The 17,146-nt window shown below is 43.8% G+C and overlaps 2 protein-coding genes across 2 annotated transcripts; one reads left to right on the top strand and one right to left on the bottom strand.

The window, feature by feature from the left end:
- The first annotated feature begins 4,509 nt into the window (after positions 1–4,509).
- Positions 4,510–6,363, top strand: rps14 (ribosomal protein S14). Its single transcript, XM_076170491.1, has 5 exons — positions 4,510–4,584; positions 5,291–5,442; positions 5,743–5,904; positions 6,035–6,111; positions 6,259–6,363. The coding sequence occupies exons 2-5, from the start codon at positions 5,294–5,296 to the stop codon at positions 6,324–6,326; spliced, it is 456 nt and encodes a 151-aa protein (XP_076026606.1). The 5' UTR covers positions 4,510–4,584; positions 5,291–5,293; the 3' UTR covers positions 6,327–6,363.
- Positions 6,364–7,244: 881 nt separating this feature from the next.
- On the bottom strand, positions 7,245–16,829 carry slc23a1 (solute carrier family 23 member 1). The gene is made up of 14 exons (XM_076170489.1): positions 16,812–16,829; positions 14,738–14,908; positions 14,047–14,204; positions 13,336–13,424; positions 12,295–12,362; positions 11,208–11,389; positions 10,946–11,066; positions 10,334–10,490; positions 10,088–10,235; positions 9,909–10,014; positions 9,360–9,489; positions 9,044–9,187; positions 8,712–8,807; positions 7,245–8,455 (listed from the first exon to the last, which is right to left on the bottom strand). The coding sequence occupies exons 1-14, from the start codon at positions 16,827–16,829 to the stop codon at positions 8,193–8,195; spliced, it is 1,851 nt and encodes a 616-aa protein (XP_076026604.1). The 3' UTR covers positions 7,245–8,192.
- Positions 16,830–17,146: the final 317 nt, after the last annotated feature.

Genomic DNA, 17,146 nt, shown 5'->3' with positions numbered 1-17,146 from the left:
TATTCGTTCATCTCTTTGCTTCCATTGAGCTCCAGAATCTTCCACCACTGTTCTCACCTGCGATCTTCCATTAAGGGCCACGCCTCCAATCAGACCACGCCCCCCTGTGCCATGCCACAGCCTTCACCAGCTGTCGTTATAAAAAGAGTCTCAATTATTATAATAATTCAAGCTGAAACAACTCACCACGCATCTGTACGGAGGCCCAGAAGAGACAAAAGTGACAGTATGCGTTTGAACATGTGATGGTGTCCTCATAGTGAGGTTTGTCCCTCTGAGCCACCGTACTCCTGCTACTCCTGCTGTTGGTCTGATGGAGGCGGGATGTCTAACTTCATATCTCTAATCTGTTATTACGTCTAATTCAAAGTCAAAATAGAAAAATATTTGTGCAATAGTAAAAAAAAACCTTACATTACAAATCAAATCCTTTTTTCCTTTAGAATGAAAATGTTTCTGCAGGATTATATCAGATGAACTTGATTCCATGTTTGAAGTTTTACTATTCATAGCTCAGATGTGAACACTGGTTTCTTCCTCTTGGTGGCGCTGTGGAGTTTTTTCTGTACAGACTTTGTGTTTCTCTGCATGCTGGACTTTGTGTTTGTGTTTGTGACTCGGCCCCCGCTGGTGTTTCTGGCTAGCTGCGAGCTTACAACATGTTAGCGGAGGCGCTTGTTATGACTTTGATATTCTGCAACCTTTGATCTGTTGTGTTCGTCTCAGAGGCTTTAAGCAGCTTTTTACCGTCCAGAGAATGTAGAACTTTATACAATCAGATTCTTACAAAGATGATGATGATGATTATTACAATTGATATATTGCATTTGTATATTTCAAAGCTTTTTAATGTTGAACATGAACTTGAACTTCCAGTGCTAGCTAGCGTAAGAATGTATAAATGCATTGTGTATTATAAGCGTTATTCTTTAGTGTGACATGTGTTCCTCTCTGAATGATGTCACTATGACAACACTTCCTTTATTTGACCTGTCATCACAGCTCGTCCCTGTTGTGAAGACACAAAATGGAGGCTCGACACAAACACACTCGCCCACAGCAGTGAATCCGTTTTAGCCACGCCCCCCGGTTTAGCAGTGAATCCGTTTTAGCAACGCCCCCCGATTTAGCAGTGAATCCGTTTTAGCCACGCCCCCAGGTTTAGCAGTGATTCTGTTCTAGCCACGCCCCCTGCTGTGAGAACTTGACCAGGTAAACGTGTTATTTTTCCCCCCATCTGCATTCCAACACGGAGGTGGGGCTTCCCAAAGTGTGTAACACTTAATAATACAGAAGAACCACGTCACCTACTGAAGAAATCCTACAATTACTGAAATCTAAACTTGTGTAGGATTACAGAACCTGACCTTATATCTTTACAGGCCAGCTCAAACTAAACCAAGACACAAGACACAACATCTCAGTGTCATGTGATACCAACTGACCAATCACATCTTTGTTGTGGTCATGCAGGTGATATGAGCCATACAGATTTAAGTCTCAGCTGGGGGGCGGAGCCTGGTGCTAGGACTTGAAGTGATGTTTACAAATGTGTTTTCTAACTAGCGTTCCTCTGTCAGTGTGTAGATGTTCGTCTTCTTCACTTCAGGTCTGTAGGTCTCTGATGGACCCTTATGGATCCATGATCAGGTGTTAGAGCCTCTAAAGCTCCTCTACATGGAGACAGAAGCTTAGATACAGGCTCATATGTTGACCTCTGACCCTCTGTATGTTGTCATGGATCTTTATTCTATAGTAACTTCCGGGTTCCTTCTCTCATCAGTCTGCAGCTTGCTTGATTTTGCAAATAGAATAGATATGCAGATAAACATGCAGGGCGATGTGAGGACAAATAGAAGAAGAAGAAGAACATAGATGTGAGGAGATGTTAGCCTCATTATAGCATAATACAGTTCTATTAGTGAATCCAGGAGATATGATGAGCTTTTATTGTGGAGGGCAGAACTTTTATCTGTAAAGGTTCTCAGTCCTCCAGGTCCTGGTATCCAAGGAAAGTTCCTGTTAGGCTACTGGACTCACGGGTGAAGGTTCAAAGACGTCTCACCTCTCATCCAAAAGGCTTCTTCAGTTCTGGCAGACTGGTGCAGACTCCCAGGTTTGAACCTCTGTGGAGTCGTGGTCCGGGTCGTTGGTACTCCTGATTCGTCCTCCTGGTTGTGATGATCGTCGTTACAGGGACTGGAGTCTTCAGAGACCACAGTCTTTGCAGCTGTTCTTTCTGCTGTAACTATGTTCATTGGAGGCTGAATGATTGTTTACTCTCCCGGGGAGATGAGAGAGCAGTATGCACTTGAGAGACAGGTGGTGTTGCAGACCTTCTCCTCTGTTTAGAGAGTAGACAGCCTCTTTTACTCCTCCTTCAAACCATCTGTCCTGAAAGAGAAGTAAAACAGGCAAACTACGTTAAGATAGAGAAAACATCTCTGAAAAGAGGAGGAGGTCTACGACACCACCTGTCACTCATGTACAATACTGTTCTCTCATCCCTCTCAAGGAGAGAAAACAACCATTCAGCCTCCAATGAACATTGTTACAGCACAAAGGAGAACCTCTATGATTGTCTCTGCACACTCTGATTTCTCTGAAGACGATCGTCACAACCAGGAAGACCAATCGGGGATATCAACGACCCTGATTATGACTAATTAGTAGTATCCACAACCCTGACTACGACTCCACAGAGGTAGAAACCACCAGTCTACCAGAACTTAAGATGAGAGGTGAATCGTTTCCAAGCCTTTATCAGCAAGTCCAGCAGCCTAAGATGAACTTTCCTTGGAGGACTTCTATGTGTTTGTGCTGTAGAAGAAAGAACAACATGAATCCATAAGGGTCCATTAAAGACCTACAGAGCTGAAGAGAAGAAGAAGAAGAACATCTACACACTGAGACAACAACACACAGAGAGAGTTGGTGAAGTATCACAACTCCATATATTGACTGATTCATAACTAACATTAGTAGACGCAGAACAGCTCTGGCTGTTTCCATGGTAACCAGTGTTTTGTAAAGGAAACTCCTCACCCCCTGAAGACACGTATTATATTATTATTGTATTTGAACACCAGGGGGCACAAATGTTTGGAAATATTTGAGATGTCGTTTAGCCGTTGTTGGTGTTTACGCTTCAAACTTTCAAATTTACAACACTGCTGTAAATAAACCTGGGCGCCATATTTATCCTGGTATTTGATTCCAAAACAGCCATTTACAATCTTCATGATTTATCAAAGAATTCAGAAAGAAGTAGTGATGGCAGGAAGCTCCTTATCTAACGCAGGAAGCTGCTTATTGTTTTGGCTTATTGTCTGTCTGTCAGTCTCTTGGTTGTGATTTTCTTTTCCAAAAGTAAAAAAAAACAATATCAGAATGAAAACACTCAGTGGTTCACCCCCTGATAGACAATCAGAGGATCAGGATCAGGATCAAGATCAGCTGATTACACTGTATCACCATATGACTTGTATCTGATTAGCTGTTGTCTGTTGACTTCCCATGTGCTCCTGCTGGAATTTCCACCAGATCACATCTGATCACAGCCGACAACCAGCACTGTTTATAGCCAAAATATGAATTCACCCCTCTCCTCTCGGTCAAAGTGACTGATAAGTAACTGTTACTTATCAGTAACAGTTACTTACTGATAAGTAACCCCCCCCCCACCCCCCACCCACGCACTCGCTTTCCTGCTTCTGTTCCTCCTTCTACTTTGATGGATACTTTGCTGTACTGTATTAATCGATGCTGCATGCCAAACGTGTTACGATGTGTGAGTGCGCGTGTGTGTGCGTGTGTGTGTGTAAAGTATTTTTTGTACTGTAGTACATCTGGAGTAACTGTGTATTGATGAAGTTTCTCCTCTGCATTGTGTCTCTGTAAATAAACTCAGCTGCTCAAACTCCTGTTTGCTTATTTTCATTGATATATTATCATGAGCAGAAATGAAAGGAATGAAAAGTGACATTGGAGGGCAGCGACACCCTGTGGTCTTATGTTGTAACATCACATAATCATGAAGTGATCCACTTTCAAAGCTCCGTCTTATCCTCAGTTATCAGGGTGGAATCTAAAACATTTTGTTTTTATACGGACAATAGTTAAAAATCCGAAACCATCTTCCGAATGATATCATGACATAAACAAGGTAAGAGGATAAAGTAGTAACTTTTTGACACTAGATTATCAAAAGTATTCGGACTTTCGGTGTTTCTTTGAATTTCCAGGATGTTGCAATTTTTTTCACAAATTATCATGGATTCATACCTGATGTGTTTTCTATGTTTTGTCTTTAGGCCACTCAGCTGATAACAAACTTTTATAAAGTACGTTTGTTTCGTGCACATGTTCTCTATTTTTTCTTTTCTTTTTTGTTTATTGATTTGGGTGTTGTGAAATGTAGTAAATAAAAGTGTGGAGATACATTATAAAATAATAAAACACAGAAAAGTTCTGCGACGCCGCGGCAGCAGAGGTTCTACTTCCGCTTTGAAATGCTTCAACTTTCACCCCGGAAACGGAAACTCTTTCCTTTCTTGTTTCTGCTCGCCATAGAGACACATAGAGGTTTGTTTGTCTCCTTTCCTAATCCGTTCGAATCTGAGTGTAACGAGGCCATCTGCGGCTCTAAAGTGTGTCTGCTGAAGCTTTAGTGGCGCCGCTGTGTGTTTGTGTTCATATTTGTGTGCGGGTCGCTTTGTTTAGATTCATTTCTCAGGTTTATTTGGATGTCGGTGCGGGTTTGCGGCAACGCGCCGCCATTTGCTTCGGACGAGCTTCAGCAGCTCCACATGAACGCTGAAGCAGAAACATGAGGTCATTGAGTCTGAAACACCAAAGTGTGCGAGTTTGTGACTTTGTTCACTTTGCTGCCGAAGCCTCGCAGTGATGCTAGCATGCTAATGTTAGCATGTGCACGCGCAGCAGAGTTGAACTCGACGATCGAGAGTCTGAGGTGCCGGTGTCGCTCTGCCATGGCGGCGGTATTAGACCTACATGTGCTCGTTAAATGAATCACAGGTCAGCGAGTCTGAAGCTTCGCATCCTGCTGCAGACTCGGACCTGCGAGTTAGTTTGACTTGGAAACACTGGCATCCTCCGTGTGTCTGTCTGTCTCTAACCTTGTCCTCCCTCCCTGTCTCTAATCTTGTCCTCCCTGTCTGTCTCTAACCTTGTCTGTCTCTAATCTTGTCCTGTCTGTCTCTAATCTTGTCCTCCCTGTCTGTCTCTAACCTTGTCTTGTCTGTCTCTAATCTTGTCCTCCCTGTCTCAGACGATGGCTCCTCGTAAAGGTAAAGAGAAGAAGGAGGAGCAGGTCATCAGTCTGGGTCCTCAGGTGGCTGAAGGAGAAAACGTCTTTGGAGTTTGTCACATCTTCGCCTCCTTCAACGACACGTTTGTCCACGTCACCGACCTGTCTGGGAAGTAAGTTGTCCTCCCTGTCCCTCACTCCAGTCTGTCTCTCTGCTGTCTGTCTCTCCCTGCAGTCTGTCTGTCTCTCCCTGCAGCCTTTCCCTCTGTAGCCTGTCTCTCTCTGTCCCTCTCTGCAGCCTGTCTCTCTGTCCCTCTCTGCAGCCTGTCTCTGTGTCCCCCTCTGCAGCCTGTCTCTCTGCAGCCTGTCTCTGTGTCCCCCTCTGCAGCCTGTCTCTCTGTCCCTCCCTGTCCCTCACTGAATTGTGTAGTTGATGCTGTGGTGCTGTTCCCTGATTGGTTGTGTGTTTCCAGGGAGACGATATGCCGTGTGACCGGTGGGATGAAGGTGAAGGCGGACAGAGATGAGTCTTCTCCGTACGCCGCCATGTTGGCAGCTCAGGATGTGGCTCAGCGCTGCAAAGAGCTGGGGATCACAGCGCTGCACATCAAGCTGAGGGCCACCGGAGGGAACAGGTACCTGTCTGCCTCACTGCCCCGTCTGTCTGCCTCCCTGCCCCGTCTGCCTGTCTCCCTGTGTTTACATCTTGAATGTGTGAGTCTGTTTCCTGCACAGTCTGATGGATTTTGATGAATCTGGTTTCAGAACAAAGACTCCTGGTCCTGGAGCTCAGTCTGCCCTCAGAGCGCTCGCTCGCTCAGGCATGAAGATCGGACGCATAGGTACACACACACACACACACACACACACACACACACACACACACACACACACACACACTAATCTGATATCTGAGTTAGATGTGTGAGAGATGAAGAGTAGTAGGAGTTAAAAACACTAACGCTTCCTGTTTTGTTCTTCCTGTGCAGAGGACGTCACTCCGATCCCTTCAGACTCCACCAGGAGGAAGGGCGGTCGCCGTGGACGCCGTCTGTAAACAAACCAAGTTTAATTCCAATAAACAGTTTCGGTCACTTCCTGTCTCTGTCACTCTGTTCAATCCAACATGGAAGAATGGACAAAGTGGTTGAATCGGCTGTGTCACCATCTGATTATGTTTGTGATAGAACTTGTGCTCTTTTATGTTCTTTAACCCTCGGGGTCAAGTTGGCCCCAAGGACCATACAACACTAAAAAGATGATGAAATGTGTTTTCTTTCACCAAATGGTCTGAAATGTATAGGGGTTGTTTGATACTATGCTCTTCATGATTAGAAGAAATTTGAAGTCATTTGATTGCATTTTTAACTCCTTTGCTCCTGGGGTCCAAATGGTGCTGAAGCACAAAGTGATGTAATGGGACAAAAAGTCACACCAGACTGCTCCAACACGTTTTTTATCTTGTGTTTGATGTGTGTGGTCAAGCAATGGTTATTTAATAATGGCACAACAACAGGAGGTAAGGGCAGCATGGGATGCCAGGTCCAAAAACGTGCATTTTTTTTTGGGTGCGACAGAAGCCCACATCCCTGCCTTACTTTACCTACTTTTATGTAAACAAGCACTATGGGCCCTAAATTCTAAAATTAAGGGAAATTTTTGTGGTAATGGGTTGGAGTGGAGTTAGACCAAAGGTGTAACACAAAATTAATTGAAAATGTATACTTTATGCTTGAACAGTCAAACCATTCTGGGGTCAATTTGACCCCAGAATGGTTTGGTTCAAGAAATTAAAAAAACAGCACCCCCGCTAAACTTTGACATATTCTGCTCCGATTCATGTCAAATAGTCAAGATCATATCAAATATTTCAAACAATTTGTTTAGGGTATATCAAATACCAATAGGGGATATCAAATGAACAAACAAAATTCCTAAATTCCAAAATAAATGGAAAAATTTGTGGCGATGCGTTGGACTGGAGTCGGACTAAAGCTGTGACACAAAATAATTGAACATTTACACTTTATGGTTGAGATAACAGTCCAACAATTTGGGGTCAATTTGACCCCAGAGGGCCTTAGGTGTGTGTAACACGGGAGGACATTACGAGGGTTAAAGAAAGACCAATTACAGAAGAGAAGCTACAAAAACCTGTTTTCCTGTCGGTCAGACTTTCCTTTTTCTTTCTTTCTTTCCTTCTTCCTTCCTCTCTTTCTGTCTTTTCTTTCCTTCCTTCCTTTCCCAAAATCTTCCTGATATTTAGGGAAATTTTTCCTGAAATCATTCAGAAATATTTCCTGAATTTAAAATGATTCTTAATGTTGATGTAATTTAGTCTCAATTAAATCAACATGAATCATTTGTCTGCTGGATGAAATTAAATATTCTCGACAAACAAACCAGAGGTTTGTCTTCATCAACCTGTCTGTCTCTTAGATTCCAATTGAAGGAAATCTTTCCTTCAATCAGCACTCTGCTCATTATAATCAGTCTTTCTCCAGTAACAGACTGTGACCTTTAAAGTGACTCATTACATCACGGTCATTTAGCAGACGCTTTTATCCAAAGCGACTTCCAATAAGTGCGTTCACCATCGGTAGATAAAAGAACTTCAGGTCACAAGAAATGGTAAGTGACTAATTGAGCCTCTTATTAATAAACCACCTGCACACAGAGCCACAGTTTATTCTTCAGTCTAAAGTCACACAGCTTCCATTGTACAACAGAACCTTTGGCCTGTATTACTTTAGTAATGGAAGAGAAGACACAGTCATACAATGTTACATTTGAACTTGAACAACTACATTTTGTTAGGGTGAATTTCTCTCATAACAAATAATAATAATTGGCAAGTAGACAAGAATCAGTTATTAATAAAGAAATGAGATTAGATGATAAAAAGAAGACTTTCTCTCTTGTTTTAAACTTTGGTACTGGGGAGGTTACTCTCTGCTCCTTCCTCTTGGTTTACATCTTCATTTCCTCCTCCGCCTTGCTCTTCTTCCTCAGACTGGGGGTCAAGGTTCGCACGGAAACCCTCGAAGGTGGGGCTGATGGGAAATCGTCTCAGCCAGCTGGTTCGTCTGACCACACCCATCCCAAAGGGGAAGTCATAGGACGAAGGGGATGAAGATGAGGAGTCTTCAGATCTCCAATCAACCAAGCCACGTTCCTGTCTGGACCCTGGACAGAAACCCAGAGAGACAGACTCCTGTCAGACTGAACCTTTAGTTTGTTTTATTTGTCTCATGTGAATGTGGAGACTTCTCCTGATGGAGACACCAAGAGGAAAGATCAGGCCTCACATCATCATTCAGCATGAGTATGACTGACTGACTGACTGACTGACGTATGTATGCAGTATGGTATGGTTATGGTCATCATTATGTCTCTGTCTCTCCCTCCTCTCTCTCTGTGTGTGTGTGTGTTTGTGTGTTACCAGGGATAGTGTTGTCCAGACAGAAGGCCAGAAATCCTCCAACAAACATTTCCGTGGACAGAAGAACAGTGAGGATTTGATCGAGTTCTACAACACCTGTAGAGAGAGAGAGAGAGAGAGAGAGAGAGAGAGAGAGAGAGAGAGGGAGAGAGAGAGAAGGAGAAAGAGACAGAGACAGAGACAGAGAGAGAGAGAGAGAGAGAGAGAGACAGGGAGAGTGGCTGACCGCTGTGATCTAAATCTGATACATTTACACACATTTACACAAACATACACACACACACACACACACACACACACACACACACACACACACACACACACACACACACCTGTGTTGATGGATTTGGGATGTGTGTCCAGATACGTTGGCAGAGTCAAACCGAAGAACATGGAGAAGCCGAGCACAAACAGATTTCTGGAGGAGTTCAGATCTACAAGCTGCAGGTTGGACAAACCTACAGCTGTGATCATTCCTGTAAAACAAGGCATACATCTGAAAACAGGAAATAATGTTACTTTTTGTTGCCATTTTCAACCTTTAGGTCTCTTCTTGCCCCTGTATGAATGTGTGTGTGTGTGTGTGTGTGTGTGTAGGAGCCAGCTGTGGTGTATTTGTCAGATTGCAGTGTTTGAGTCACTTGGTACCAAACAGTGTGCAGAACATTCCTCCCAGGATGGGATCAGGCAGAGAAGCGAACAGAGCGGTGAACTTTCCCACCGATCCAAGGACGAACATGATGGCGGCTCCATACTGAACCACCCGCCGGCTGCCAACCTGCAGGGAGCACAAAGGAAGTCAATCAGTTTGAAAGAGCTTTAAAGAGCTTCACCCTCTCCAACACAATACTGCCATACATACACACACACACACACACACACACACACACACACACTTAGGTCAACATTTGCTACAGCCTGTCTTGTTAGTGAACTAAAGCTAAACTCTGACGTTGCAGAAACAAGATGGGACATGGTGGTGAAGTTTCATCACATGAAGAAGGTCTTTGGTTTGAATCCTGGTACTAGTGTACTGTGTGTAGTTTGCATGTTCTCCACATCTGTAGTATAGAACCCTGTGAGAACATAGAGCTGAAGAGGAACTGTGATGTTTCACTGATCCAGGCATCTTAGATTAAACCCAAACACTTACTGACTCTACCTGCTGATAAGCTGAGAGTTGACAGGCGTGGTTACCTTGGTGATGCCCAGCACACCTATATTTGGGCTGGAGGAGGTGGATCCATTTCCTGTGCCGAGCAGACCGGCGATGATGCAGCAGACGCCCTCTGTGAAGATTCCCCTGAGGAAGGAACATCAGCATCTCAAACCGATTCTACTTCCTGTTTACTTAAGTGTGAGTAAAGGCATCCCACCTGTTAATGGCGTGGACCGGAGGGGGCGTGGCTCCAGACAGGCGGGCACACGCATAATAATCACCAATCGACTCAACAATGCCTGCTAGGGTGGCACTTAGCATCCCCAGCACTCCGGCAAGTGTTACCGTTGGCAACCCCCACTGGCCTATCAGGATAGGGAGTGAGTTTGCCTCAACACGTTTTTTTGTCACTTTCATCACATCAACACAAACACACTTGACTTCATCATCATCAGTGACTTACAGGGATACGGCATCCTGAACCACGGCGCCGACGCCATGATGTCACCACGGGCATCGGTCCGTGCCTTGTGTCCATAGCTGTCAGGGTCACTAGGCAACAGGTTGGTGAGGGTGAGGATGTAACAAACGAGCCACACAATCATGATGGCAAGAATAATCTGAGAGTGAGACAGGCAGGGAGACAGACAGACGGAGACATGGACACAGAGATGGAGTAAGAGAGAGAGAGACACAGAGAGAGAGAAAGAGAGAGAGAGAGAGAGAGAAAGACAGAGAGAGAGAAAGAAAGAGAGAGAGAAAGAGAGACAGAGAGAGAGACAGAGAGAGAGAGAAAGAGAGAGAAAGACAGAGAGAGAGAGAGAGAAAGAGAGAGAGAAAGAGAGAGAGAGAGACAGAGAGAGAGAGAAAGAGAGAGAAAGACAGAGAGAGAGAGAGAGAGACAGACAGACAGAGAGAATAAATATGAAAATGTGGCTGCTCACCATTTTACTGATTCTAACCGTAAAACAATAACATTAACTTGCAATTTGAGGGAAATGTATATGTAACTCAGAATAATAATGTATGTTGTGTGTGTGTGTGTGTGTGTGTGTGTGTGTGTGTGTGTGTTTACAGGGAACATCTTGAAGATCTGGACTCTGGTGGACCTCAGTCCTTTCTTCCTGCTGTAAACAGGAAATGGAAGTGATGTCGCTCTGAGGTACTGAGCAAACAGCACAATCAACAGGATGCACCTGCAATGAGAGAGATAGTCTGTCTGTCTGACTGCCTGTCGCTCTGCTTCTCTCTCATAAGCCACATTAATTAGGAACCAAAGGTAAAGAGACAGACAGGTGAGCAGACAGACAGGTACACAGAGCGGAGAGGTGTCTCACAGAGCGGAGAGGCCCCAGTGGGAGCCTGCTCTGTCTCCTGCTGTGGTGAAGACAGACAGGCCAATCAGTGAGACAGTTGGAGTGATTGTGAGCGGGCCGATGTATTCCAGCAGCAAACCTGGCAACCCAAACAGACCGACCAGCAGCTCCAGAGAACTCGACACAATGATGGCACCCTGGATCTGAAACAAACACACAACAACACTCAGTCTGTGTGTGTGTGTGCCAGTGTGCCAGTGTGTTTGTGTGTCTGTGTGCCCCCCTGTGTTCGGTATTTGATTTGTACGTTCCTCCTGCCTGACTGACTTCCTGTAAACCTGTTTCATGAACAGATGACTTCCTGTTTAGTAACTGCGCCTGCTTTCCACTTTGTAGACATTTGGTTCTGTTCTTCTTCTTCTCTCTGCTGTCTTCTGTTATTTTGTCTGCGACTGTTTGATTCTTTCCTCAATCTTGATTTAATTTTTTTCTGTCTCAGTTGTTTGGATTTGCGATCATTAAGTAATCGAGCTTGGCTGTACATCTAAACCAACGACGTCCCTGGAATCTGAAGGAAAAACAATACTGGACTGAAACATGTCACCAAACGTAACGACTTGTGTTTTAATCACATTTATGAAAGGAAACATTTCCACTTTGACGTCCAGCAGTGACTTATGTAACCAGGGTGAACATGTTTATTTGTTTTAGTTTGAAACCTCACCAAATCTCTGATTAATATGTCTGGTTATTGTATTATTCATGTTTTGAATGTGTTTTGTTTTATTTAAATGCAAGCGTCCATGTCCGTACTGTTCCTTTAAGAGGTCTCGGTTCGATGACGTTGTTGCCGCGCCACTCTTAGTTCGCGCCCGCATGTTATATTTTATTTTATTTGTACAGAGAGACGATGAGCCACAATAAAGAGACAAGCAGCAGCAGCAGCAGCCGCTGTCTTTGGTCCCGTCATTCATTCATCAACACAAGAACACAACACAGAGATAACAGGAGAGCCGGAAGTGCTGCCGGCCTGGTCAGAGTTCAGCGGGCCGGATACATCCGGTACACTTGTGAAATGGATAAATTTAATTTAAGAGAGGTAGATTACCTCTCTTATGCGTGGTTGCCAGATGTGTGAGGTTTGGAAAGGTAGACTCCAGTTTCCATAAATCTCTTCTGCGGGGGAAACAAACATTTAGATCCAGAGGCGGTGTCGCATTTCAGACAGTTGACATCAAAAACGCTCGACTCGTCCGTCTCTTTTGAACGAACCCCTGATTTATCCAATGCAATAATCTATGCGTACTAGCGTGACATTTAAATGTTTTATTTGTCTATTATACAATGAGAAGATAAACAGTGGATTGCGATATTGATGTACATAATATAAATGTATTTAAAAAGTGATCGTCCTTAGTGTTGCATTTTGTGTTTCAAGGCTGACATCTTGTGGTCATGGGCGAAATTACAGCATGAAGGTGATGGAGGCACCCAATTTTGAACCAAACGAGTTTTAAATTTAAGTAAGATAAATATATTGTGTATATATATATACGTACTATAAACTAAATATAAACTTATACGGCAACATTTCTTGTTGACATTAAGATTGTTTTCTTCCATTAGAGAAGCTTATGATGATTATTGTTACTGTTGGTTGTAATTCCATTCAACTTTATTTATAAAGCTCCGAATCACAGCAAACCCAACAATTCCCCCCTGAGCAGCACACAAAGGACAAACAGGAAGAAACCTCAGGCAGACCAACAAACTGGGCTGGAGGAGGAAGAAAGCATTAGACACGACAGACATACTGATGAGACCTAAGACAAAATGCATAAGGAGACAAAGACACGGTGAGCTGAGCTGGTGACTTATAATATATATACAACCTGACTGTATGTATATATACAGTATATATATATATATACATACAGTCGGGTTGTACAGGCGGGGAGTTATAAGGTTATTGGGGTCTGAACCCTTCTGCCCTCTGCAGGAGGGTTAGGGTAGCGTAGACAAGATGAGACAACCTGGCAGGCAGGTAGAAGAAGAAGTGACTTAGAGACAGACAGGCAGACAGACGGGCTTAAAGACAAATAAGTTGAGTAAGTGGCAGACAAGCAGGCAAACTGACAGATTTTCTCACCGTCTGGTGGACATTTCCACCGATCAAGACCCAGGATCGCCTGAGCAGGAATCAGGAATGCAAAAGCACTGGCCTGAAAAAGAGGCAGTCTATGCACACACACACACACACACACACACACACACACACACACACACACACACACACACACACACACACACACACACATCGAGCATTGTCCCACTGAGGAAAAGTGTTAATTCAGTCTGTGTTTTCTGTCCCAGCATCAGAGCATCTAGCTCGTACATCTTCTCTGTGCTGTTACGACCTCAGTGACCTCAGTGACCTCACCTGCTGCCTCTTCCTGTTTGGATCTTATTATATGACTGTCCTGTGTGATTCACCTACATGTTGGTCTTACATGGAGCATATTGTGTGCTTGCTTTGTGTTGTTTTTGCTTGTAGGCTACCTGCTCAGATTACTGCAGTGTTTGCTTGCATTTAATTGCAATTTATGTCTCATGAATTGTTTGATATGAATAAGGCCTCCTCATTGAGCAGTGACTGAAGATGAAAATGTGCCTTTTTGACTCAATCTTGCTCAATGTAGTAGCAGTTATGTTTATTAATGTGCATTGTTCCTTTTTAAATCAATAGAATGGCTCAGGATGGTAGAGCGCTCAACCAGGAGTCAGAAGGTTCCTGGTTCTGATGTGTGCCAAGTCCAGTCCATTTAACAAGACTAAACTAGGCTGTGGGTTGGTGCTCTACCTGACTCCCACTGTGGTCTGGATCAATGTGGTGATTCCCACGGTTGTGAAAATGGTTCCAATCAGCTGACTGATGGTGTTCTGGTCTCGACCCACACACATGGCTTCAGCGAGAAGGAATGGAACTGCTACAGTGCCGCTGAAACACGTCAAGTAATGCTGGGGACAAATGAGAAACAAAGGTAAACCAGCCAAGCAGGTCTGATCTCAGTGAACACCTGTCAGCATGGCCATCAGCCATCATCTGTTCCACACAGGAGGAGACCCTAACATGATGAACCCACTGGAACCCAGCCTGTTCAGCCTTTTGATGTTTCCTGTTTCCTGTTACTCATTTCATCTTGCCCCTTTATCTGGACTTTTGGTTTCTTATTTTTCATTTGTCCTATCTATCTATCTATCTATCTATCTATCTATCTATCTATCTATCTATCTATCTATCTATCTATCTATCTATCTATCTATCTATCTATCTATCTATCTATCTATCTATCTATCTATCTATCTGTCTGTCTGTCTGTCTGTCTGTCTGTCTGTCTGTCTGTCTGCCTGTCTGTCTCACTGAGTGGAAGCTTCCTGATTCCTGATTCCTGACAGGATGTGAGTCCACAGAGTTTTATGATATCTGTTCTCTGCTCCCTGTGCCTTATCACTGTGTGGTTGCATGTGTGTGTGTGTGTGTGTGTAGGTACCTGCAGTCCCAGTAAAATGCTCAGATACCATGGTGGGACATCCTCAATGGTGTAAATCATGTCTGTCTTTTCCCTCTCTGCTCCTTTTGGACGTTTGCTCTTTCCGTCTTCTTCCATCGTTAGATTAACTTTGCCTGTTATGCCCCGCCCCTCTGTCATGATGTCATGGTTCTGATGAGACAAGACAGACACGTCATATGTAGATGCAACTGCTGACTAGCACGTTGTTGGAGGGGGAATCTCTCTTCCCTCTCCCGAGGTTTCTCCCTTTTTGGTTCTACATAAAGGTTTTTTCTGGTCTTCCTCCAGGTCTTCCTCCAGGTCTTCCTCCAGAGCTTTGGGCTGGTCGGGACTTTCCTGTTGTTGTGGGCCTTTCAACTATAAAAATAAATCTGTCTTGACTTGAATTTACAAATAAAGTTGACAGCGTAAAAGCAGAAATGGAAACCTCTGCTACCATGACAACAGTAGCCTCATATGTTGTTGCTACATATGATGTTGCTACGAGAGGTCAAACAGTCGACCCTCCGGTTTCCAAGCAGAAGCTCTACCCACTGAGCTACTGCCTCCCCCTCTGCACAGTTTAAAACAGCTGTGATCAAACCTTTAATGACAAAAAATAACTCTGGAACCTGCCCCACCCTAAACAACTACAGGCATATCTCACACCAGCTAACAGACATCAGATATCTGACTTCTAATGATTTATTTGAGCCGTATCAAGGCAGGTTTTGGTTTTGGTGGCACTGAGGCTGCCTTGACTAAAGTGATCTTCTCCCCCTGCTGACTCCATCTAAGCACAGCTTTAGATACAGTGGAACACACAGGTTAGGGTTCCACTGTCTACGATTATCTGGTGTATATGCTCTCTCTTATGCTTCTCATAACGTTCCCTTTGGCACCCTGAGTGTTGTTTTCCAGATCTTCTGGCCGCTGTGCTCTCCCCATGCATTATTGTATTTCAATCTGTGGTTCCTGTCGCACACCTGGCAGTTTGAAGAGAGTGAATCTCTTCGGAATTTGCTCTCCAAGGTTTGTCTTTTCCTTAAAGGAGAAGGTCTGTTGGAGTTGTCCTATGTCTCACTACATGACTCTGGGCTGGTCGGGTCAGTCTGCTGACACGTTTATCACATTTTGTCATATTTGGCGATCCAGATAAAGTTAATTTCATACTACTGCAACAACTACTAGCAATGTGACCACGACTAAGAAGACTACTACTATGACAAGTGCTACTTTGATGTCCAAAGAATGTTAATTCTGAGGCAACTGGACTTGGTAGTAAAAGCATCCAAAGGCCTTCTTCACTTCTGACACTGATACTCCTGATATGTCCTAATCAGGGTCATTGTGACTCCTAATTAGTCATCCATCTTTGAACAGGGGAAGAGGTTACGATATCACTTATCTCTCATGTACAATGCTGTTCTTTCATTCCTCCCCAGGAGACTGAACAACCATTTAGCCTCCAACCAAAATTGTAACGGAAGAAAGGAGAACCCCAACGACCGCCATCATTGTCCACACCTGGAAATAGGGGACACCAACCCCAACGACTCTCAACAGTGATCGTTACAGCAGCCAGGAGGGCTAAGCAGGAGTATCACGGACCCTGATAACGATTCCACATAGGTTCAATCCTGGGAATCCCTGGCGGTCAGTCAGAACTGAGGAAGCCCCTATGCTTCCTTGGATACTATGACCTAGATGACTGAGGACCTTCATAGATATACTGCAGTTACCACGGCTACTACTACAACTGTGACAACTAATATTACTACTGTTGCTACAACTGAAACATAAACACACACACACACACACACATTCAACAAACACAAAAATATCCCCCCTTACAAACAATCACGCACATTTGCCTTTACAAACACTGTGTGAGTTCATGTCGTCATGGTGACCTAGTCAAACTTTTACTTTGTTCAGGATATGGAAGTCAAGCTGGGCTCACAAAGAATTTGTGAGTTTTCATGCTAATGAAACGATTTCCAGGCTAAATATAAACTGGACCAGAAGCTTGAGAAAAACAATCAAATCATAGGAGATCAGATATGTTGTTTACCTTACAGTCGTCTTCCATCGCTGCCTCATGTCACTCTTTCTCGTCAGACAAGAATGGAGAGAGTGTGTGTGTGTGTGTGTGTGTGTGTGTGTGTGTGTGTGTGTGGATAAGGAGTTAATAATCTGCTGTGACTCAACGGACTTTTACCTGACTGACATTGATGTCCATTGGGTTTTACCTTCCAGGATGTAATTGTAATCAGTAAACTGCAATGAGGCTGTCCTGATTGGGTAATGAGTAAATAAATATAGAAATGATAATAAAGTGAGTAACTGACTCATTTGCATTTATCGTTCATCAACTATAGGCATAAAAGTACATTCATTCATTTACAA

The sequence above is a fragment of the Genypterus blacodes genome, unplaced genomic scaffold (assembly GCF_046128005.1).
Source record: "Genypterus blacodes isolate CSIRO-AG114 ecotype Tasmania unplaced genomic scaffold, CSIRO-AGI_Gbla_v1 ptg000221l_1, whole genome shotgun sequence".
Lineage (NCBI taxonomy): Eukaryota > Metazoa > Chordata > Actinopteri > Ophidiiformes > Ophidiidae > Genypterus > Genypterus blacodes.
Note: the sequence above shows the minus strand (reverse complement) of the source record. Positions and strands in the feature narration are given on the sequence as shown.

Bases quoted from the DNA above. Each gene is read 5' to 3' on its own strand.
- slc23a1 (XM_076170489.1), bottom strand. The intron at 11,067-11,207 runs GTGAGACACCTC...CTCTCATTGCAG, and splicing joins CACTGGGGCCTCTCCGCTCT to GTGCATCCTGTTGATTGTGC. The intron at 9,188-9,359 runs GTACCAAGTGAC...CTTGTTTTACAG, and splicing joins AATGTTCTGCACACTGTTTG to GAATGATCACAGCTGTAGGT.
- rps14 (XM_076170491.1), top strand. From the start codon at position 5,294: ATGGCTCCTCGTAAAGGTAAAGAGAAGAAGGAGGAGCAGGTCATCAGT. The intron at 5,443-5,742 runs GTAAGTTGTCCT...GTGTGTTTCCAG, and splicing joins GTCACCGACCTGTCTGGGAA to GGAGACGATATGCCGTGTGA. The intron at 6,112-6,258 runs GTACACACACAC...CTTCCTGTGCAG, and splicing joins CATGAAGATCGGACGCATAG to AGGACGTCACTCCGATCCCT.